Source organism: Procambarus clarkii, chromosome 60 (genome assembly GCF_040958095.1).
Source record: "Procambarus clarkii isolate CNS0578487 chromosome 60, FALCON_Pclarkii_2.0, whole genome shotgun sequence".
Taxonomy (NCBI): Eukaryota; Metazoa; Arthropoda; class Malacostraca; order Decapoda; family Cambaridae; genus Procambarus; species Procambarus clarkii.
This window is the reverse complement of record NC_091209.1, coordinates 17,241,499-17,266,048: the sequence shown is the minus strand read 5'-3', so window position 1 is coordinate 17,266,048 and position 24,550 is coordinate 17,241,499. Positions and strand designations below refer to the sequence as shown.

The window sequence follows — 24,550 nt, the reverse complement described above, 5'->3', positions numbered from 1 at the left end:
GGATGTAGATGATGCAGTTCTAGCAGCAAAGGATAGAAATATAGACAGATATAGTTGAATGTTATGTTGACGTACGTATATATATATATAAAAAGGGGTGCCCAAACTGAACGTGGACAAAGGTATAGTAATGATTTTCCTCCTTGAATGATGTAGCGGTAAAAGTGATAGATGATTGTGTGTGCAGGAGAGGCTGAGTGATGTCGGGGAAGTTAAGTTGCTGCTGTAGTTACGAAGACAAAGATGGGACGAGTGGTAGCTAGTACATTTTTTTTTTTAATTTTGTCCCGAGGAGCGAGTTTATTGGGCATTGCTGTGTGTATTTGTGCTGAAACACCGCTCCTGTACCGGGTAAGTCCACTACGGGCTCACCATAGCCCGGAACTTACGTTTCGAGCAGCTGAATCTAAAACAACAACTGCTGAAATGGACAATCTGAGATGCATTTACGTTAGGAAGAGAGTACATAATACCGGAATAGAGTCCCGGCAATACAGTTGGGTTCGTTCTCGACGCACAAAAGAGAATTCCAGGTTCGAATCCCGGGTCGACAGAAATGGTTGGGTACATTTCCTTTCATCTAATGCCTCTCTTCACCTAGCAGTAACTAGGTACTCAGGAGTTAAGTCAGCTTGTTGTGGAGTTGCGGACGGGGTCAGTAATTAACCTTGTTTTTTTTGGGGGGGGGGGGGCTCGATAAATGCCAAACGTGTATGAATATACTCTGGCTACCTGTCCCCCGACACAGTGAATTATTATAATATTGGAAATACATATGGTTAGGTGTGGGGAGTAGCTTCGAGACGTGACATGGAATAAAGCAAGATGGAATCAGCCTTGTCAGGTGCGAAAGTTGAGTTATTAAATGGTAACTCACGAAAACCTGGTTGTATGATGAGTGGGATGTTGCTGTGCACGTATTGTCAGTGTGTGATGTTGCTGGACCTCCGTGATGTTGCAGTACTCTCCGAGAGTGACGGTGCTGGAATTTGCCTTTCTCTTGATTACTAGTTTCACTCTCTGGTGATGTAGAACAAATGTTCCATATCCACCAGAATTAAATGTACTGGGAGCAGTTTTCTGTTGCCTGGCTGTTCAGCAGGTATATTGCCCCAAGGGGAAGTACTCATGCTCTTCTTCATAGTTGGACATTTTTAATTCGGGTTCCGGCACTTGGATGTTAATTTCCCACCGGCAAGGGTATCGTAGTCTAGTGTGGTAGGCCTACATAGTGACTTCAGTCTGGCAGCATCTCAGGTAAATATGAGTCTTATGTTTGGTTGCGTTACAGTGCCACGCTGCAGTCTCAATGTCTGCCCCGCAATAAATTTGTAATCACAATTCTCGCTCGCTTCTTGATTTGTTCTAAACGTGTTGGTACATTAATATCTGTTGTTTGGTGGCCTTGGCAGCTCTAACAGCACAATCACTGCCACTGTAGTAAAAAACAAAAAGTGTTTTCTTACGCAGATGATCACAGTACTGTACTGTCTTTGAATTTAATGGAGCACCCCTCGGGCACAAGAAATTGGGTTATGTTATTTATCCTTTACTTACAGCTGTTAGTGGCTTTACAGCCCTGTGCGAGTGTGTGGATAACCACATATTTTGTGTAGGCATGTTGCAAGGGTATGGTTATAATTTTTTGTGGACACATTCCCTCATGAAAATCAAACGTAGGATGACCAAATCGATCCCTGGAGTCTGGGACTGTCCATAAGGAAGCTGGCTCTCCTTCCCAGGAGAAGCGCAGAACAAAGGGAAACATGATCGAAGTTTTTAAATGAATGAGAGGTATTAACAGGAGAGATGAGTAAGGTTTTGAAACAATTGGACCAGATCACAGCCTATAGCAATGGCTATAGACTGGAGATCAGATTCATGAAAGATATGGGAGAGTATTGGTTTGCCAGTAGAGTGGTAAACAAGAGGAATAGGTTGCGCACCAACATAACCCCGTAATGTTACTGGATTGAAAGCCTACTTGATAAGGTTAAATGTTTTTTCTATATTTGCCAGCTTCCCAAAAGCTGCTACCTCATTCAGCTCACATGAGTTTTCAGTGTTAGTGCCAAGATTATATAAACTCCCATGTCTATCTTAGTCTCCTTATTATGGTGCAGTTTCCTATATTACCTCTATCTCCCATTCCCAACACTTACAGTATTTGAATTCAATTCCAACAGCCATTAAACTGCCCACTCCTGAAATTCGTCAATGTCTTCCTGAGGTACTACAGTCCTCCTCAATAGTTTAGTATTATCTCCAAACATTGGCATTTATGAGCTTGTTTCAATCTGGCAAGTCATTAACATAATGTAGAAAAAGCAGCAGCCTACAGGACAGAGCTGAAGAGTCCCACTTTGCACTCTGCTCCAGCCTGAAGCTCTGAAGATCACATTTTCTTGAAGGAAGGAAAAGCTAATACGTATCAGGCAATACTGGTTTTGTTCCTTTGGCTTTGATACACAGCTGAGCACATAAGAATGAAGAACATGACCACTTAAAGGCCATCTACCAATCAAACAGAGTGGTAGATGGTTGGAACAAGTTAGGTAAGAAGGTGGTGGGGCCAAAACAGTCAGTAATTTCAAAGCGTTATATGACAAAGAATGCTGGGAAGACAGGACACCACGAGCATAGCTCTCATCATGTAACTACACTTAGGTAATTACAATGTTCATCAAAGCCAAATCTTTACATGAAAGAGAACACCTTTCAGAATATTATTAAACCATATATTTGTCTGTATCAGTTACTCAAAATGTGCACTTAATGTTTTCAGAAAAAAATTGGGGTAAAAATAATATATTTTAAAATATGATTTATATTAGTGGTAGTGTATTTTTTACCCAAATCTTACATTTTAAATACAGTATACCATAAAATTAATCTACAGTCACTTCAAACTTTAACAAAAAAAAACTACATTAAATAAAGAATTTTTTTTTTATTTTATTTTAATTAGTATCAAATTTATCTTTCCTTAAGATATAAATTACTGTATTAAAATTATACTGAATTATATGCACCAATCTTGATTTATATTAAAAGGTTAATTATGAGTTAGTTAATGATTCCTTGCTAAAGATTAACAATAATTTTATGAAACCTGCAAACTCAATTTTGTTGTTAAATAAAAAATATACTTGAATCCATCAGATACGATAAAGAAGTCTTAAAAAGAAACACAGAAGATACGATGGCAGGGAGAGCATGGTGAGGTCTCAAAATGGGTGATGCGCACACACATACATATAAGATAGCAAGGTGTAGGTTCAGAGAAAACATGTTTGTGGTCCAAGGTTTAACATGAGGTGACATGAACACATGTGGAGGACCTTATATTTTATAGCAGTACCGTATATGCTTCACCACAATATACCAAGTGTGGAGAGCAAGGTATATTGATTTAAACAGTGGCTCAGCTGCAGGCCTGGCAATGTGAATAAACTTGGACAATGACTTAAAATGAGAACTCTAATTGGTTTGTTTCCTCACATGATTGTGAAGTACAGCTTTGTATTCTGTAAAAACAACATATGTATATAGTCAAGCAATACAAATCTGAAAACACTATAATTTTTTGTTCTCTCTGTGGCACATTTGGATACTTAAAATTTCCCCCCCCATCTTTGTCCATGAACCACCCATCCCAAATAAGTTGTCCTTGATTGAACTGTTAATTTCCCTAAGAATTTGATATTATGTACAGTATTCATGACTCCCTTAGCCCTGTCTTCCAATCATATGAGGTTTAAATCTTTTGTTTAACTTCTCCTTCTGGAAAGGGAGAAACAATTGGTCACAGACCTTTAACTGTTTACCCATGGTCACCCATCAGTAATAGGGGATCTGGTTGTACAGCTGTAATCCAGTTGGTAGAACATGTTCTATTTCTACTATGCACGACAACTGGTAAGTTGGGTGAAGCCATTATGAAGTCCGTCCAGTAATTAGATGAGTGACTATGACAACAGCTTCGTGCTTGACTAAGGGGACCTCCATTAGCCTAACAGACTTTCTGTACCCAATAATGATACTGTATATGTATAATGATCAACACTTTGAAAGTATATTAACAGACTAAAGTAATAACTTTCCCATTTATGTAATTTAACGAACGTAACACACTAAAGTAATAACTTTCCTATTTATGTAATTTAACAAATAAATCATATCAAATGTAGCACATTACAAATTCACTACTGTACAGTATTTAGTAAACAAAATAACATGCCAAGTTTGCCTCGCATAGTGGAGGTTTACAGGTACAGTATATAGAACCAATAATAATGAATGAAAACACTCACACCTGTATATTTATGTCACGATTTGAACTACACCAAGTCTTTCACACCTCTCCAGAGTGCATTATCAAGGTCTGAATATACGGTTTGGACGAGACATGCAAGTCTCGTCCTAACCATATACTGTACTCAGACCTTAATAATACACTCAGTAGAGTGCAAAAGACTAGTTGTAGTTCAAACCTTTACATAAAATACATCAATACATAAGCGTGTTTTTTTTTTGTCGTATGTTATGTCTGCAGTAAGACATTACCCATACTTACCAATAATCTTTGCAAATGGGCATAACCCCCAATCAATTTAAGACTGAATGCTTGGCTATAAATAAATATGAATGTGTGCTTATGTGGAGAAAAATATAAGACCTTTATTGTAATTCTGCATTGCAATGAAACCAAAAAATTATATGATATATGCACTAGTCTTCAAGACAACAAATATGTTGAGCCAATGACAAAACTAATATGCTTTTATCATTAAAGAACAAACATCTACACTACCACAAGTTAACACCACAGGATGCACATCTCAATTAAATACAAAGATACAAAATTAAATTAGATTAAATAACAATGAAAAAAATTGCTTCTCAATAATAAAAAATAAAAAGTTGGATGAGAATTTAGTTAACGAAAACAAAAATCTGAATTATTACGTTCCAAACTAAGACTGTGGCATCATTGCATGTGCAAGGGTGACTGATGCCACCCGGCCAAAGCAGTGCAGGAAGTAGGACAGTACAGTACTAGGAATCTCAGAAGAATGCATTCTGTTGCAATAAGAACAGTTTAGCGTTATAAATTACTGGGTTAATTGCTTGACTTAAATCAGAGACATACCAACACTCAGTATTTAAGATCTGTGTTCTTAAACACCAGACACAATTACAGTACTGTGTCATCCTTGCTTTCAAGAATGTCCAAAAACCCAGTAAAGCACTCAAAAGACAAAGTACATTTACAAGAAAATATTAAATTCAATTCTTGTAATTATCTCACTTTGTCCCTGCAATTGGTTAAACAGTACAGTATATAGAAAATGTCAATATTTTTTACATTACAAGAACAATTAATATATTTGGCTAATAGAGCATACAATATTTGTTTATGTGTACATGCCTGCATGCATATATATGTATGTATATATACACGTGTGTGTGTGATTTTGTGTATGTAATGGAACAATATTCAACAGTTATGCGGCATGTTAACAGTTATGTGGCATGTTAATCTTCGAGCGTAACATTGCGGAAGAGGTAACTCATGCTCTCATTGTTGTGGATGCGACGGATAGACTCTGCCAAGAGAATGCTAATGTCCACCGTCTTGATCTTATGACACTGCATCTTCTGAATTTCATGGGGCACCGTGTTGGTCACAACCACCTGGATGGCAGCAGACAGGACATTGTGTCAGATAAAGTGATGGCAAGAGGAGGAGCTACATTTTATTTGATTGTAATCAGGAATTTAATTGTCACCATATACAGTATATACACAATACAGTATACTGTATTCATAGTCTGAGGTTAGCACTCCTTTGTATCATCATGAAAAGTCACGCACACTACAGTATAAACATTTGGATAAAAGTAATTGTATTGTAATTAAATTCTGAGGCCTTGAGGGGAAAGGAAGGGGAGGGAAGGGATGGGAAGGGAAGGAGAGGAAATGAAAAAGGAGGGAAAGAGTGTGGAGATAAGAGGGAAAGAGGGAAGGGGTACTGCAGAACACACTACTTCCAGATCTAGCCACCAGATCTCATTTATAACTTGTGATGTTATACAAGTTAATATTTTCATACAACTGATTGTGACTAATCATTGAAAAGGATAGCTAACTGAAGCATATATATTTATATGGAAAGGAAAATACCTTTCCTTTATATAAAATAAATAGGATATTAAATAATAGGATCTTAAAGATATTATTAATAGGAACGTTATCCCTACAGACAAAAATCAGAAAATACAATTGACAATTTACTACGAAAAACAAAAAAACGGCCAAACTACTCATGAAAAACTCCCCAGACACCAAACAGAATGCCTTGAAGGAAACCAACGTCATCTATGCCTTCATATGCCCACTTGGGGGACTGTAAGCCCCAAAGAACTCGGCATATAAGCAAGACAACAACGTCTCTTTCTTGGCAATTAACAATGCAAAAACAACAGGACTCCATCAAGGAACATATAATCTCTTCTCACAACCAGACCATCACCAGAGAAATCTTAACAAACAACACAGAAATCATCGATAGATACAGCGATAGCAGGAGACTCGACATCAGCGAGGCACTACACATCAAAAAGTCAATGCCAGCAATCAACAGCCAATTAACATATACTGTAACTATATTCTACCCACTTCAAGACCCCGAACCAACATAGGAGCAGCAAGAGAAAGTATGGGCCAATAGCCCTTCTGCAGTTACTTTCATTCTTATGCCTTTCATACCCAATTAATACCCACCTCACCCAAAACATTTGTCATATCACCTCATCCAAAACAAATAAAAAGCATGATGTATGTTATGTGTAAACCAAGTCTTTGAAAATGTAAGAAGCCTTACGAAACGCTTCTAGGCGTCAGACCAAAAATAAAAATGTAAAAAATGAATTTTGGCGAGTTCATTTTTCAATTACCCTCAACAGTGAAGAGAAACGTAAGAAATATTGAGAAGATTCATATTAGAATTACTAATTTTACCCTTTCGGTCATATTCAACAATGTACGTATATACATACATACATACATACACATATATATATATATGCATATATGCATGCCATTTATGGACTTTGAAAGAGAGTATAACAAAGCTAATACAGGAGGACCTTGGAGAACGATGATCAGGTATTGAGTTAGCAGTGCTGTTAAACGCTCTGAAAAGTTTCCATGCAAAGTAGCAGTCCACATGTATGGGTTAATGGTATACATAGTCACTGGAATGATAAAGTACAAATCCGTGCATCATCAAACATAAGTGTTGGACTTTCTAAGCATATCTCATAGCACCCCACCATTCCCAGCAGCATCCAGTACCTACCTCATCAATGGGGGAATCATCAATGAGCCTTGGGGCATCAGATGAAAGCAAACCATGTGTAGCCATTACATATATTTTGTATGCTCCTCGGTCTTTCAATACCTCTGCTGCTGCTACAAAGGATGCAACATCATCAATCATGTCATCCTGAAAAGTAGAAAAGCATTAACTTACCTATTACAAAATTCTCAAAATCCTCTCTCTCTATGTCATGACAAAATTATTAATAAAATGCAATTTGCAAGTCAGCCAAGCAGAAATTTTCTTCGGCAATTTAAAGGTAGCAGTGTATGAATTCCAGATATAAGAAGATTGTATTGTATAAGAAAGACTGCTGTCATTATCTGACTAGGTACTTGTGAACCAAATGGTTTTATAAGAAACTGATTTGTATGCTGTTATACAGGAGACATTAGCTTCCACAAATGCTAACTGAACTTGAGACTATATGGCTGCTAAGGATCTTAATAATAGGATCAGCTGGCAGTGTGATAACTGCCCCACCAGCTGTTCTCATGCACACAAGTATCCCTAATAAACATTCCTTGTAATACAATATAGACCACGTGAGAAGTGTAGACTTCATCATGGGCTCAGAGATCCAAGCTAGCCAATGGCCTCTACCATTGTCCTTATCAACACTTGGTCACCTTATACCACTTCTGTTTGTAACTCAAGACTAAAGATTGTGCCCAAGATGGGCTGAAGATAACTTGGGTCAGGTCTGTGTGACTTTCAAAGATCCACTAACACTTGAAGGGAAATATAAGGTGTTAAGGTTAACTAGAATCACAGGTTAACTCAAGAGGAAGGCCACAGGTACTGAAATAATATATTGCTTCATATGTATTATTTCTTAATTTAAACTTGTTTAGTCTTCACCATAATGCTCATTACTACCTAGAATATTACTATGACATACTTAAGAGAAAATACTTTGACAAAGCTTAGAGACAATCAGAGCTAAAGATTTTTTATTTGATCCATCTAATAAGGATAGCACTATAGAAGACATACACAGTACATATCTATAATTGCGATACTAATAACTTAAGAATATTTGCTAGGCGTACTAGAACTGTATTACACACAGAACAGTATGTTAAGAGTTACTTGCAAATACTGAGAGGGAAGCTGCAAAGTGATGGCTCACTCTTTAGACTTTTACACTTACAGTTTGTTGACTGAACCTGAAGGATAAGTGTGTTTCTAGCTTGCAAAAGTGTGGTGAGACACAGCAATGAGACACATTAAGTTCTCAAATGGAACACACACAGCATTAACTCACCAGCATAACACCACGAGCTCAGTCTTTCAAGTGCAGTAAGTGTATTTAGGCAAGTACACTTAAGAAAGTACATATAGCCATCAGCTGACTACAGATAAAAGAGCAGCAAGTTTACCAAAGTCATTGGAAACATTAGATATACAGTATTTAAGAACGTGAAGGGACGACGACGTTTCGGTTCGTCCTGGACCATTCTCAATCGACTTAAGAATGGTCCAGGACGGACCAAAACGTCGTCGTCCCTTCACCTTCTAGTGTGTGGTCTGGTCAACATTCTTCAGCCACGTTACTTGTGACTCATCAGCCTACAGTATTTAAGATTCATGAAAAGCAAATGAGATACCATGAACACAGCTCTAGTCCTGTAATTTCAAATACAGTCGGTAATCACACGCTAACGTTGACGACTCCAGTTGAATGATATATCCCACTTACCACCATGATAGCAATGCGGCCTCCCACATCCCCGACCACATTAATTGGAGGCTTTTCCTTGGCAGCTAAGGCAGGCACTCCGACACCCACGTCCATGATACGTGAGTGCTCCACTAGTGGCGGGGAATTACGGCCATCAGCCTGCTCATCCTCGTTGGTCTTCTGCTCCCCGTGGATGACTGCAATTCCTACAATCCAGGAAAAAATCAGCAGTACTGTAGTTATGATGGAAGCATTAGAAGTGGTGCTAATGAAAGCAGGATTGTGGGAAACGAGGAGAACCGGTGGTGGTGTAGTTACAAAGGTAATCCAGAGCTATGGTGCCATACATGTAATCCCAAGCTATGGTGCTACACATGTAATCCCAAACTATGGTGCCACACATAATTCTGAGCTGTAGTGCCCCACAGATAATCCCAAGCTATAGTGCTACACACGTAATCAAAAGCTATGGTGCTACACAGATAATCCCAAGCTATAGTGCTACACAGGTAATCAAAAGCTATAGTGCTACACAGGTAATCACAAACTATGGTGTTACACAGATAATCCCAAGCAAAGGTGTCTGAACTTTCATCCGTACACTAAGCTTTTGAAAAAGGGCACTGTATCAATTTGTCACCTTATGTCAGTTAGCGGAAAGATCTACAACTCTGCAAGCATGCTCTACGCACACAGCTTGCAAATAAAAAAACGCTTCATAATTACACTGCATGTGATCAATATGTCTCCTCAGACCTGGAATACTAATGAATACTACATGCACAGCTATGGGGGGACAGACATGTAGTGCACACTTACATACGCAGTTTAAATACTGTATCTCAATGAAGTAAGTGTGTTCAGATACAACTATGCAATTCTTGCCACTTTTATAAAAAATAAATACTGTAATTACCCAGAAATGCTATATAGATGTACAGCAAACAATTTAAATTATGGAATTACTTTACTAGTACCCAATTATCTGAACTCGAATTTGAAAAAAAAACATTATTATGTATATAAAAAATAAGATCACTGCATGGAGTTAAATTATGTTAAAATATTTACTATTCACTGAGTTTAATGAATGTTATAGATTAAGTTGCATTGTACATACAGAGTTAATAACAGTATTGGCAAGAATGCAATAGTAACAAATTATCGAATATAATTTTAATATCAAACTACTTGCTGTACAAGAAGAAAATTACATTAAAACAAAAAATTAAAGCTCCTTTTATATATAATACTGCACACAATCCATATTCAAACATACTGTATTAAAAAGTTACACAATACATGTATTAAAATTATGAAAAGTATTGTACACAGAATAAAGATGCAAATACAGTGTAATCTCGGTTTAGTTTGCTTTTAAAACAAGGAACGAGGCAGCTAGTTACAGAGACGGCAGGCGCACCATGAGCAGTGCAGAGGACACGACAACCACAGGAAAGTTGCAAGCAGTTCTTGGCATTTCCCAATTGCTTTGCGCACAACACAAGTTACTGCCAATAGTGAGAATACTAGTATCACTGAGATCACCATCAGAGATCACTACAATTACTGAGGCCACCATCAGAGATCACTACAATTACTGAGGTCACTACTATCACTAAGATCAAAATCACCATCACTAAGGTCATCACAGCTGAGGGAACATTCATCATTAATGTCGCCGTCATAGATGAAGTCAGTCATCATTGCGTTGCTATTACTAAAGCCATTATCATCATTGAAATCACTGTTACACTTAAATTACCAACATCACTGTCACCAAGGTCAGAGTCTTCACCAAAATTCACAGCCATAAATGAAGTCACGGCAACTAAAGTCAATGTACAGTAATCATATCACCAGAATCACTCATTATCTTTCAAGTCACAGTAAGGGCAAAGGAACTAACCTCTCACAAACTGCTTCCTATGCCATTAAAGTCACAAATATATGATAGCACGTCCAACAAATTTTGGCATTGCATTTTTTATGGAAAGCTATTTTCTAAACAGAGCAGCACATGGTTTCTCTCAAAGATATAATCCACTGTGGCTATTTACCACGATCGTTAAGTTTAACATGACATCTTACATTTGTGCCACAGGAAATGCTTCAAAAGGTCCCTGCAGGGCCTTATCAATGCCTGGAACAAAGCTAAACACACAGGGAAAGCACGGCAACAACAATATCACATGCGAGATGATCCAATTACAACGCTGTATTGGAACTCATTTAAGTAAGAAGCTACCGGTAGTATCATCTTCAAAGGCCTTACTTTGTGGCTATCAAGTGGTGGCTTCAAGTTACTGATCCGGGGGCTCAGTCTACGACCATGCCACTTGGTTGATGGCTTAGTTAATACAATTGTTGGGGCTTGCACAGCTCACAATCCAAATGACACAATATCACCAGTAATCAGGTATTGTTTACTGGTGTTCAGCGCGTTACACTACTTCTAATACAACTAGGGGTGTCAGTAATTACTCTTATATTTAGAGGTGTATTTATTGCAGCCCTGCATTTTAAAGGGGCTATTTTTCAAATTCTACCAAGCCTCTTACTCTTGGTCTTGAAGGAATTACGTTAACATGCAGATTTACAACCAGGCAAGATAGATGGATAGATAGATAGATAGAAAAATATATATATATATTTATTTATTACACACACACACACTTTACAATATATAGTATATCTATACGTATCTAGATTGCCTTCCAGAGAATACAAATTAAGGCATATTATGCATTCCTAAGTGGAATCTCAGTTGACAACTGCTCAAGAACACAAATTTTTTGGTATAAGACGTCAAATTCATTGAAAAATTTGAATTGGTGTACGATGGTTTACTTGGAAGACGATGTACGGTATGTTCGTACACGTATGAGTCAAATGAACACGTGGTGCTGGGGGCGCAGGATGAAGCACTTTCAGTTTGTTTATAAGCCTATCCCACATAATGACGACCGCGGCCGGCGTTTTAAATCTTTGTGAAGAATTTCATTGTTTGCCTGCTTTTTTTGTGTTTTTTTTCACATAAAAGTTCTTATTATATATCACACCATGGGTCCCAAGAAAGTAAATTGTAACGTTCAACCTAAGAAAATAGTTGTGAGGATGACCATAGAGTAAAAACAAATGATCATTCGCAAACATGAAAATGGTATGAGGGTTGTTGATGGAGAGTAGAGGATACCCCTTCCTCATTTACGTATTAAGAAAATGTGTGCAGTATGGGAAGAATTGCAAAGTTTTGTTGAAGTGTCACCCAAATCAAGCTGTAGCAGGCCGTTGTGTTAACCCTTTTAATGACAATGTGATGTCTCACTTGAGCCAAGTGTTGCAACGTAGGGAAAAACAAGTGTCACTAGACAAGTTTTTTGTGAGAAAAACAAGCGGTGAGCCACAAGCAGGTCCCAGTGGTATGCAGGCAAAATGTAGGAAAGAATGCGCCCCAGAAAAGTCATCACTGCCTGATGTTATAATGGAAGGGGACTTCCCTTCCAAACAGTAACGCCTCTCCTCCTCACCGTCTTCCGTATGCCAACAAGAGTCCTCATTCAAGGTAAGATATACATACTGTATTGTAGCTAGTACAAAATGAGTTATTCAGTATAAGATGTATTTTTAAGTTAATATTTTTTGGGGTGTAGAACGGATTAATTCAATTTATAATATTTCTTATGGGAAAATTCGTTTTTGTTGACAAATTTTTGGTTGATGACGTGTCTCTGGGAACAGATTAACGATTGTAAATGAAGGTACCATTGTAGCTATTTTATTTTTAGGATATAGCTGTAAATGTTGTCTGTGCAATACACAAGCTTTTAGCTGACCTTAGATGAAACAGGTAACATGCAGCAATATTGTGCCCTAGTAAGTACTAGGAGTACTAGTGTCTTAAATGTTGATATTATGTAAATTTTTCTAGTACCTGTAGTAATGACAGTTACTTGACTGTCTTTTTAAGAAGTAAGATTTTCTGACTTGGTTACTCTAGGGTCTTTTACATTTTCATTCTATTCCATGCTTTAATTAATTAATGTTTTCCATAGTGCACGAGCTGGAATTTTTAATAAATGAAAATAATTTATAGTTGTCTGCTTCTTATTGGAATACTGTACATTTTTTTTTTTAACTCAAGTTGGAAGGCTTGTTGTGTCCTCTGCTACTCTTATAGATCCTAGTGTAGTCCACAACCACTTCTATCCCACCTGGGAATCGAAACCCAGGATCCCCAACTGCGCATTGAGAACGAAGAGATTAAATACAGTACATTATTAGTACTATGATGCCCTGGAAGAAAAGCAAAATTTTGACATAATATATACAGACTTCACAAAAACCCTCAACTAATATGATCATGGTATAAGTGCATGTAAAATTCCTTTCACCTAATGCCTTTGTTTACCTAGCAGTAAATATGCATCAGGGAACTAGGTAACTGTTATGGGGTTGCATCCTGGAGAGGGTTGGTAGTTCCACCTTGGGGAACTTTGATACAAGCCTGAAGTATATATACACACAGGCTTCCTGTCCTCGACAAAACAAATGATTAAATGATAGAAAATCCAGAAACTGTGAAAGGCATGAGCAGCCTGCTTTAAACCCATGTTGCTGAATTCCTTAAAGTAAGAGTAATAGCTGTGTTCAACGACAATGTTTTCCTGCCAAATTCTTACTACTGTGCTCATAAGTTTCCTAGCTTCTTTGATAAAAAGCGTAATGAATAATTTGTTACTTATGAATCAACCCGCAAACACAACAAACGAGTAACAGCTTATAACGTACTTGCTCAAGCCCCATCTTACATAGTTCCTATTTATGATTTTTATGCAAACTTTAGGGATATAGAGTACAAAACTATCAACTCTACAACCTATCATAGGTATATCCAAAGCTTTCATTAACAGGTTTAATCCCAAGGTCAGACATGTGAAGCAGTGACAAGGCCTTCAGTAAATGTTACTTTATTTTTTATTGTCAAGACGGAACTAGCTTTCCATGATGCTACCGAGCACAGAAGACCAGGTGATACACAATATCTTCAACCTGTATGTTTTGAGGTATAAAATAAGTATTATACTGGTATTTTTTGCCCCAATAAATTAACCTTAAAATAAAAACCAGGTATAAGGTTAAGAACTGTAACAGTTGGTAAACTGTATTAATCCATTTAGTAGAGGCCACCCCCATTCACACAACTTGGAGAAGTCACACACACACACTCCGCTCATTCCATACAGTATTGTATGGTCACCTTACCTGCCATATCAACATCAAAAAGTTATACAAAACATAAAACTTTAAAACAAACCTAAATATTTCTGTATTTTACTCAAATTATGACAACTTTAATAGGTTCGATTTGATGCAGTTACTGTACAGACCAGGGCGCCTGACAGCTGGGTGGACAGAGCTTCGGATTCGCAGTCCTGAAGTTCCGGGTTCGATCCCCAGTGGAGGTGGAGACAAATGGGCAAAAATGTCTCTTTCACCCTGATGCCCCTGTAACCTAGCAGTAAATAGGTACCTGGGAGTTAGACAGCTGCTACAGGCTGCTTCCTGGGGGGTGTGTGTAACAAAAAGGAGGCCTGGTCGAGGACTGGGCTGCGGGAACGCTAAGCTCCGAAATCATCTGAAGATAACCTCAAGATAACCAATCTTATAACCATTATGCATTCTCCTTCATTTGTTATGCTGTTCAACTATCTCTATTTGTTATAAAAAACACTGCATTTCCAAGTTAATTATAGCACCTAGCATTACAGAACCTAAATTTTATTCCAATAATATGAATAGGTTGATTAGGTTCATAAACAAACATATTCAGCATAATCAATGCAGTTAACAGTGTGAGAGTTTTACCTGTCTCTTTTTATGTGAGAACACAACAATGCCGAGTTCTAAAAGTGTTCACCAATAGTATTTACAGTTAATCTTTAAACAGCTCAGCAAATTAGAAGTCCTACATTGTGGTGGGCATAAAAAACTTTTTTTTTGGTGATACGAGCACAGTAGATAATTGCAGTTAGCAATTGGGGCCCTTCAAGGGTTAAGAAACAGGTCTACACACTAGCAGTGATGGAACATAATTACGTAGCACTCCATATCTGTATGCTAACCATTGTCTCAGAATATACCTAACACCAATCAACACTTCTTAAAAGTTAAAACATAGAACACTAAATACAATATAAGCAATTCAATCTTCAAAATTCAGTTCACATGATTCATATTATTATTTAGTTCTATTTTTTATAGAAATTATCTATAAAATCAGATTCAATGCTCATTGCAAAAGTTGTGTGTGCAAGTCACACTAAGAGTGCCTATAGGCACAAGTATGAGTTGCTCATGGCAGCAGTACAAACAAGAGCAACACCAATTGTATTGGGAGCCAGTCGGCCGAGCGGACAGCACACTGGACTTGTGATCCTGTGGTCCCGGGTTCGATCCCGGGCGCCGGCAAGAAACAATGGGCAGAGTTTCTTTCACCCTATGCCCCTGTTACCTAGCAGTAAAATAGGTACCTGGGTGTTAGCCAGCTGTCACGGGCTGCTTCCTGGGGGTGGAGGCCTGGTCGAGGACCGGGCCGCGGGGACACTAAAAAGCCCCAAAATCATCTCAAGATAACCTCAAGAAATTCCAAGACTAATGTGTTCTGTTTCAAATACCATTTGACTGGTGAAATGATTTCAGGAGGATGCCAGAAAACTATTTTATAGTTTAATTTCTTTTTATTTCCACCATTTTTGAGACACACTAAGGTGATATTTATGTTTACTTTTACTGATCATTTACTTAGGCTGCAAATAATATCATCAAAAGCTTGCTTCATTTTATGACACTATTAATGATGAATATTTAGTAGTCTAACGATTGTTTCAAGTTGTCTTGGCTAGTAATGTTATATATACCAAGAATGTCTTTCACAAGGTTTGCACTGAAGATAAGCTGCTACTCTGTGTTGATAAACAAAAAACAGCTGGAATACAGATGTACATAAAATACAATAGACCAACTTTGTGAGAAATTCAAGCAATAAAGCTACGCACGAACCAATGAACAACAAAAAACATGGAAAACATCTGGTGCTAGAAGCCTGTAAAAGTCTTTCATACTCACCATTTCCTACAGGAGGTCGTGGGAGAGGGAAAGAGACGGAATATTTAAATTCATCATCATAAAATGCTTCCACTGCATTATCACATCTAAACGGTACTAGTCACATGACAGAGCATCTTCCTACCTATATGGAATCATTTCAGACAGCTTTCTGATGATCATACGACATTCTCTTTTCAATATCATTATCTGTACATATAACTCAATTCCTATCTAAATGTGAGAGAGCAAACCAAGACCTCACAGCATCCATACACAATAAACATCAGCCAAGTGTGCCTATTTTCTTGCTAATATAGACAGTGATTTCCCTTGTTGGCACTACACCACACATGCACATGTTTTAACTCACGCCCGTACCAGTCATACATTCTCTAAATCAAAAACTCATAAGGCCGAGACAAATTACTTTGGTTCATAGACACCTTTAACACTTCCCAATAAAGGTGTATCATCGTCCCTGGCTGTATCTACTACAATACACCTGACAACTCTAAATGTATTTGCTGATTCCATTAAACTTGTATGTTGCCAAACATTTTTCCCCATCATGAATGGTTTAATTATTTATGTAACCCGAATCTTCTTCCTGATAAATTTGTATAATTTTCTGGATGATTACCTTTGCAACCTCATGAAAGTGTCCGAAAAGAAAATCCCTGGAAACTCCCAGAAAGACTTATGGTTCTGTGGAATACATGAAAACTAAGTTTTATTTTACACTTTTCCTTATTTATTTCCATATTACCAACACCTGAGTTGTCTTTCATTAACTAAACATGAGAGGAGTGATCAAATATACAGTGCTATGTTGTACAGCATAATTCTCTCAACCTTCTTCTCTAGCCAAGTCAACTAATTCTAGCTGGTCTAAATCAATTCATTCTGCAAAGTTTCCCCTAGATATAGTTTGAAATATATATAGTTTGAAAGTAGCCAATCAAGGAATATATCCCTGGTCCTAATGCCAGGTATATCTCACAATACAAATATTATGAATATTCTAAAAAACTGCCCCCACCCAACTTCCTATACATACATATATAGTACAAACATATTAAACCAGATAAAAAAGGTGTAGCTGATATTTGTGAAAATACAGTAGGTGCTATCGGCTTCAAGTCTAATACTTATCTCAAGATACGATATCAGAATCAAGAAACAACAACAACAAAAATACCTTTGGTGCTACTTTGCCCAGTTCCAATTTTTTTTTTTAGCTCAAACTAAAGTACATAAAGTTTCAAGTTGATACAATTAGGATTTTTCAAAATATAGAATGAAAACTTATCAGAAGCAAAATGAAACGAAATTAGAGACAATAAACAATTCTAATTCGGGATACCAAACTACCTCACCATACCCAATTCTAAACCACACATCCATTCAGTCTGCCTCTGATATATTGATTTTCTTGTCTTCCTTATCTTCATGGCTACAAATACAGTCAAGCTATTGCCTAATTCTACCCAGGACACGGCACTTGTCGTGAGCACCCTCAGTGTCTGCCTTCCTACCACCACTCACTCATTCAACTTTTGCCACTCAGACAAGGGAACATTTAGTGATTCTTCATGAAATAAAGATGGAGCCAGCTAATCATCATTTGGAATACAAAAAATTTATTACTGATAATATTATGTTTATTTAATATACTGAATCAACTTATTTAAATTTTATGCAACAGATGAAGATGTGTTGAAGATTGTCAAAGAGCTATTCTAATTTTTTTTAAAGATTACTGAAATTGATATAAAAAGTTTGAAATTAAGTTCACATACTAAACATATGCAGTACAGTATTAACAAATATCAAATATATATATATATATATATGCTAAAACAGGTTTGACCACAATTACAACGTTTATGGGATGTTTTGGGCGAGATGGCAGAATTGTAAGCAGTCTGATGCATGCATATCATCAATAAATAGACATATGTGCTGAATGGACACACAGGCCTGTGCAGCATACACACATCAGAACTATGCCGTGCACACCGGACAGAAGAGTAAGGGGAGACATGATAACCATCTACAAAATTCTCAGGGGAATTGACAGGGTGGACAAAGACAAACACTTCAGCACGGGTGGAACACGAACAAGGGGACACAGGTGGAAACTTAGTACCCAGATGAGCCACAGAGACGTTAGAAAGAATTTTTTCAGTGTCAATAGTTAATAAATGGAATGCACTAGGCAGTGATGTGGTGGAGGCTGACTCTATACACAGTTTCAAATGTAGATATGATAGAGCCCAGTAGGCTCAGGAATCTGTACACCAGTTGATTAACAGTTGAGAGGCGGGACCAAAAAGACAAAGCTCAACCCCCGCAAGCACAATTAGGTGAGTACCGGCCTGTGCAACACACACACACACACACACAGATCTATGCAGCACACACACATCAGACCTAGCTCTCAGACAAACAACACAAGTTTCTTTTCTATAATCTTACTCCACTCCCCAGCTATATATGGTACAGTTAAACATGATCAACTACACAACACAATAACAGAACACGGGAAAAATACCAAGAATAACATCTGTGATTCTGCAATGGCGATGAGAAATGTTACAACTGCAATCACAGACATTACAACTGCAGTCAGAGACATTACAACTGCAGTCACAGATACCAGTACCATAGTACTACAATTAGCAGAGATATTTCTAATGTAGACAATGAAAGATTTAACCAAGTTTATCTTTGCATCTACCTGCCTATACTGTATATCTAATTACTGTATAATAAGGAAGATCACATTAGCTATCAGCAAAACCCATGCACAAGCCACAAAAGTCTTTATGCTAATCCCAAACTCAAGAAAGTAGAGTTCACATAATAAGATGTGAAGGGAGGAATAAAAATGCAATAATAAGCCCATACATTATCAGCTAAATTAATAGCAGCAAACATCACAGTCATTAATGCTAAAAAAATTATGGCTGCAAAAAAGAAAAATAATGTATATTGTAATTTTTTGAGTTTAAGATCATTTTGAAAGTGGCACTAAATTGTACAACTGACAGAATATATTCAAGTGAAACAAACTTGCTACATCGAAGTTTAAGCCATGTACTGTGCAGTGGGCAATTAAATACCACAACTGTTGTGCCCATGTTATTTATCAGAATAAAACATTTGAATTTGTATTTACCTCAGATTACACAAGATTGATACAATGTACAAGATAGAATCCAAAGAAGAATTATGATAACTAACCTAATCTTAAACGTTCAGCGTAGGACGTGGCCTTCTTGGCGGAACCTGGATCACGTGCCACTATGACAGCATTGCGGTAGTCGGGAATCTGAAAGAGAAGAGCAGTTAGTAGTAAGTGGTTGTGATGACCAGGGTGCACTGCACAAGCTATTGGAAGAGAAGATCAATACACAAGATACTGTTAGGAGACTGATAAAGATTCATGCATAATAGAATTGTTGTAGAGGAGATACAAAACATTAACTGGAAGCACAGACTTCAGCTCAAGTGTGAATATAAGTGAGAAGGTATTGATCTAATGCTATGAAAGATTTTGGCAAATTTTACATTGTGATGTATAATGAGGATACAAGAGTATCTAGTGACAGGCCATAAAGCACAGTTCCATTGAAGAATGCAGTTGGCAACACAGCAGTACAAGGCGACACCCAGCACCATGAGCTGTTTGGTATTATTTATTCACATTCTTCCTGTGACTGAAAGGACAGGAGCCTCTACTCTATGTCCAATTAATGAAAATCTTTGATATATGAAAGCTGTAAGAACACCAAAACACTGAGACTACATACATTACTCCTTTACTTACACTCTCTTGAATGTACTGCAGGAGGAAGGGTGAGGCTCGCAGGTTATCCACCGGGCACTCAAAGAATCCTTGAATTTCCTTCTGGTGCAGGTCCATTGTGATGATGTGTGTCAGACCAGCCTTGTCTGTGAAGCAACTATTGTATAAATATTTAATTTAATATCAGAACTCTTGCTCATTACATATTTAGCTGATGTCTGGATTTTATTAAGGTTGAGTGCTATGAACTTTCTATTAACATATAGAAACGGCACGGGTATCCCTCGATTTGTGCAGGGGTTAATACGTTCCTACAAAAACCATGTAAATGAAACTTAAGAGGTACTGTATATGGGGGAAAAATTGGGTTAGAATTCAAAGTTTCCAAAAATCTACTTGATTCCACAAAATGGCTATTTTATTGGTGCTTCTTCAACTCATTAAAAGACTGGAAAAGCAGTGGTGGGAAAAGGTGGGAGAATATGACTGAGAGGAATATGAGAGAGAAGAGGCTGCCTAACAATTTCCAGCAAACCTGAATACAACACACTATACTGTAAGGTTTTATGGATGACTGAACACATGGGCAAATATCAGAAGCTTATCCTTAATATACAATGTACATATTCAAACCATTAGAAAAAAGTGAACTGAACCAATTTGAAACATTAGCTTGTGTTCAAGAGCCAAGATAAATGAAACACAGAGAACTCACACATCATCTTGGCTAGCAGCTTTGACACGATGCATCCCCTCTTCCTCATCTTGCTCTGCTTGCAGTATGGAAGGTAGGGAATGACGCCCACAATATTACGCGCTGATGATGTCTTACAAGCGTATGCCATAATGAGCAGCTCCATTATATTGTTGTTTACATCCCTGCACATAGTGAAAGCTTTAGTGTCAAGTATGGAAGATATTATGTCCAGTTTTGTTAGGATGAAATATGCCAAAACAATTGTTTTAGTGTATTAAAACTTTATAAAGATCACTTTACTAACAGATAATATTATATAAAATATAAAATCAGAGATAACAAATATTGATGCTAGTGTCAAGACTTGAGAAATGAGACAATAATGGGCATCAATGATCTGTACAAATCAAGTTTAATTCAACATCCTGATATTAGCCTGAATCTCAACATAATCTTATGAGTACTTTTGTACGTACTGTCTGGAAATACTCACAGATGCAAATCTGAATTATATACTGCTTTCACATTCACACTCTCAAACCAGTCATCAAGATATTATTATTTTGTGTAAATTAACTCAATTATAAATGTGCAACCATTAAACAATAAAGTTTTTGATTGATTGACTAAACCTTCAGAGCAGCCAAAAAAAATACCACACTAAAACTACATCATCTACTTTATCCACACCATCTACTATGCTCAATATTGTTCCAGATACTAAATTTATATCCACCAAATAATTTAGAAATAAAGAAGAGTGGTGGTGCTTCATTAGAATGGATTGTGGTACAATAGAGCCCCTGGAACACCGGGACATATTTGCTGCTGAGCAGTTTGATTATTTGTCCGTATCACAGGACCATCAAGTGAGCTGCATGGCAGCTGAAGTAGAAAACAAGACCTGAAGGTTTGCATCCTGCTCACAACAAGCTGGTCATCAAATAAAAAAGTTAAAAAGTGGGCTATCTCCAGATGCCAATCAGAAACAAGAAGAAAATCTGCACCAGAAAGAGGTGGATCCAAAGTTTGGTGGTCTCTAGTTAAAGAATCTGATGACACAATCTCACCACCAAACTGAGATGTGACTGTAGCAACCAACAACCAGGAAAAATAGTGTAGTAATTAAACAGGATGAAATCCACCACCACCTTATATCACTCAACATAGTTAAGACAGTCTCGACCTGACCTTATCAGGCCGAGACTGGTACACAGTTGTGCTAACCTTCTGGTTTCAACTCGCATTGACCTCTACCAACTCTGCCTAGTTAAAGAAACATGGCCCTCCTTAAGGAAGGCAGATGCAGTTCCAATCCACAAACAAAAGGGCCGTTAAGTAGTCGGTAAGTAACTTTAGACCAGTGTCACTGCTTTCAATTACTTATTGGCAAAATAATCGAGACATTAATCTCACAATAAAGGAAAGCACTTTTTAACTATCATCTGTTACTATGAGGTCAACAACATGGTCTCAGAAAAAGTCATTCTGCTGTTGATCTTTTGCTAAAGCCTCCACTAGGTGGCCTCAGCCACTGGATAACTCCAAGATCAGCTATTCTGTTGCATGGGACATTGCAGGTGCCATGACTGACTATGGCAAATAGGACTGTTAGCAAAGCTTCAAGTACTAGGCATCTCAAGCCCTATCGTGCAACTAACAAAGATTACATTCAAGAATGAATTCTTACTGGTAGGCCTAAATGAGCAGAATCTGAAAGCAACAATACTGGTACCAGTATATCACAGGGTATTATGCTTGGCCCCCCTTAGTTGTAGAAAGCCTACTTCAGTGATCTTCTACACCTCATCCCTGCAGCTCAGTACCAATCACTCAGTGCCCAACCACTTGGGCTAGACGGTAGAGCGACGGGCTAGACGGTAGAGCGACGGTCTCGCCTCAAGCAGGTTGGCGTTCAATCCCCAACCGTCCAAGTGGTTGGGCATCATCCCTTCCCCACCGTCCCATCCCAAGTCCTTATCTTGACCCCTTCCAAGTGTTATAATAGCTTGAAACTTTACCCTGATAATTCCCTCCCTCCCCCACCATTATTTTTAATTGCAATAAAATATAACACCAATACATTACCATATTTCTTTGATTCTTATTAGGGTTTGTTTTTCATACTTTTCTTTCTCTGAATTAAACACTAATTTAGTATTTTTATGGTTAAGGAATGACAGCCATTTTCTAGTTCACAGTGAATCATCCCTTTAGATGCTCACTTAGTGATACATAAAATGTTTCTATTGTGCAGCACTCACTACAGTATCTGTTTATAAACTTATTTATAAAGTTAACACATTGATTTAGATATCAAATGTTTGGAAATTATTTTTAGTATAATTTAAAAAATAATTAGATAAAGTATGTTAAGTTTGCAAGGTGCCACAGAGTTTATAAATATTTATACAGTGCTCAGTTATTTATGGTCATAAATCTTTTTTTCTACGTAAATGAGCACAAATGATTGAGCTATGATGTATCACTACAATAAAAAACAACAAAATTACAGTACTTGAATAATGTACATTCAATAAATTTTGAAAGTTTAGCGTGGGTTGTGTTGCACCGTCATCGACAATAGGCATGGCAATACGTAATTTTTTTTTTCTTTTTATACTACTGTCCAGAATTCATTATCACTCTGTGAAACCAATAATAGGCTTAATGCATTGACTTTGGTATCCAAACATCCAGAAAAGATTGGGCTCAAAAATAGAATACAAATGTTTAACTAATACAATGTCGATGAGGTGGTGAGGAAATACCATAGATAACCAATATTGGGTGTCCCAGGCATAGCCAAGTTGACAAAAGTTTACATTAAGTGTACACTACATTGCACACCTATTTAACTAAATTTTTTTTGTGTGTGTGTGTGTTCAAATGACTGATCTATATCACTGTAGAGAGAAGGAAACAATTATCTGAATAATGTTCACCCAATAAATGTTGAAAGTGAAGTGCAATTTGTGTGTTGTTCCTTACCGAGTTGTATGGTAGTGTATGCCTCAATGCTCGCTTACTCATCTGGGACGGTACTATATTTAAATAATTTTATGTTAATCTGATACAGAAATGATAGTGAAATAAAGAGATAATGTTAGATCAAATGATGCAATCGTGAATCATGGTAACATGAAGTGTTAACTGCACATCACATTCCATTACATGGCCATCCTGAAATTAATTTCTAGCTAAATTTCTTCACTACCAGAGAGCACAATTCATAAACGTTTAGAGAAAACACACATTGCATTCTAAATAACCTCAAATGAAGCCACATCACCCTATGTCGCTGATGTGTGGCAGCCAACAGGGCATGCAAGAAGCACGAAGGTCTATTTCCATCATCTGAATTAAGAGGATGGATGGTTTAACAGAGGGGACTTGAACAGTGCTGATGAACATCTGAAGCTGAATATAGATTAATGTGTTCAATAATCTTACTTGGGGTCAGCTGTCTGAATGAGGTAAACGCTCTTCTCTCTCACTGACTCCATGATCTCAACACTAGTCTCTCGGTTGGCCATTTCCTTCACCTCAGCTCGCCCTACAGGTACCTCTAGCCGGCTGTAAAGATGCCGCACACACAAAATTAAACAGTTAAGGGCCCATTTAACACAACTGTTGCCAAAAAAAAAAAAAGAGAGAAAAAAAAGAGGAAATTCTCAAGGATTTTATTCACATACAATTCAATCAAAATATTTCCAAGAAAGAGCTTAGTCTTCACTAAAGAGCTGGGGCACCATGAATACCTGATTTGATCCACCTAGTGCAGAAATTAACTTATCATTACTGAATATTAGCTCAGATTTGCACCGTTTCCATGTATGTGAATAAAGTACTGAGAGTCAACAA

The 24,550-nt window shown here is 37.4% G+C and overlaps 1 protein-coding gene across 8 annotated transcripts in view; it reads right to left on the bottom strand.

Moving 5' to 3' along the window:
- Positions 1 to 2,811: 2,811 nt before the first annotated feature.
- LOC123766749 (phosphoribosyl pyrophosphate synthase-associated protein 2) overlaps positions 2,812 to 24,550 on the bottom strand; it is a 39,389-nt gene continuing 17,650 nt past the window's right edge. For 5 of the 8 annotated variants that reach the window (XM_069307610.1, XM_069307612.1, XM_045756090.2 and 2 more), the window contains 7 exons: positions 24,140 to 24,262; positions 20,705 to 20,868; positions 20,011 to 20,135; positions 19,425 to 19,512; positions 9,087 to 9,274; positions 7,364 to 7,510; positions 2,812 to 5,697 (listed from right to left, as the gene is read on the bottom strand). In XM_069307610.1, the coding sequence (XP_069163711.1) occupies positions 5,539 to 5,697; positions 7,364 to 7,510; positions 9,087 to 9,274; positions 19,425 to 19,512; positions 20,011 to 20,135; positions 20,705 to 20,868; positions 24,140 to 24,262 (994 nt within the window). In that variant the 3' untranslated portion in view covers positions 2,812 to 5,538. The remainder of the gene's footprint in view (positions 5,698 to 7,363; positions 7,511 to 9,086; positions 9,275 to 19,424; positions 19,513 to 20,010; positions 20,136 to 20,704; positions 20,869 to 24,139; positions 24,263 to 24,550) is intronic. The other 3 variants (XM_069307611.1, XM_045756093.2, XM_045756094.2) reach the window with 1 other exon arrangement.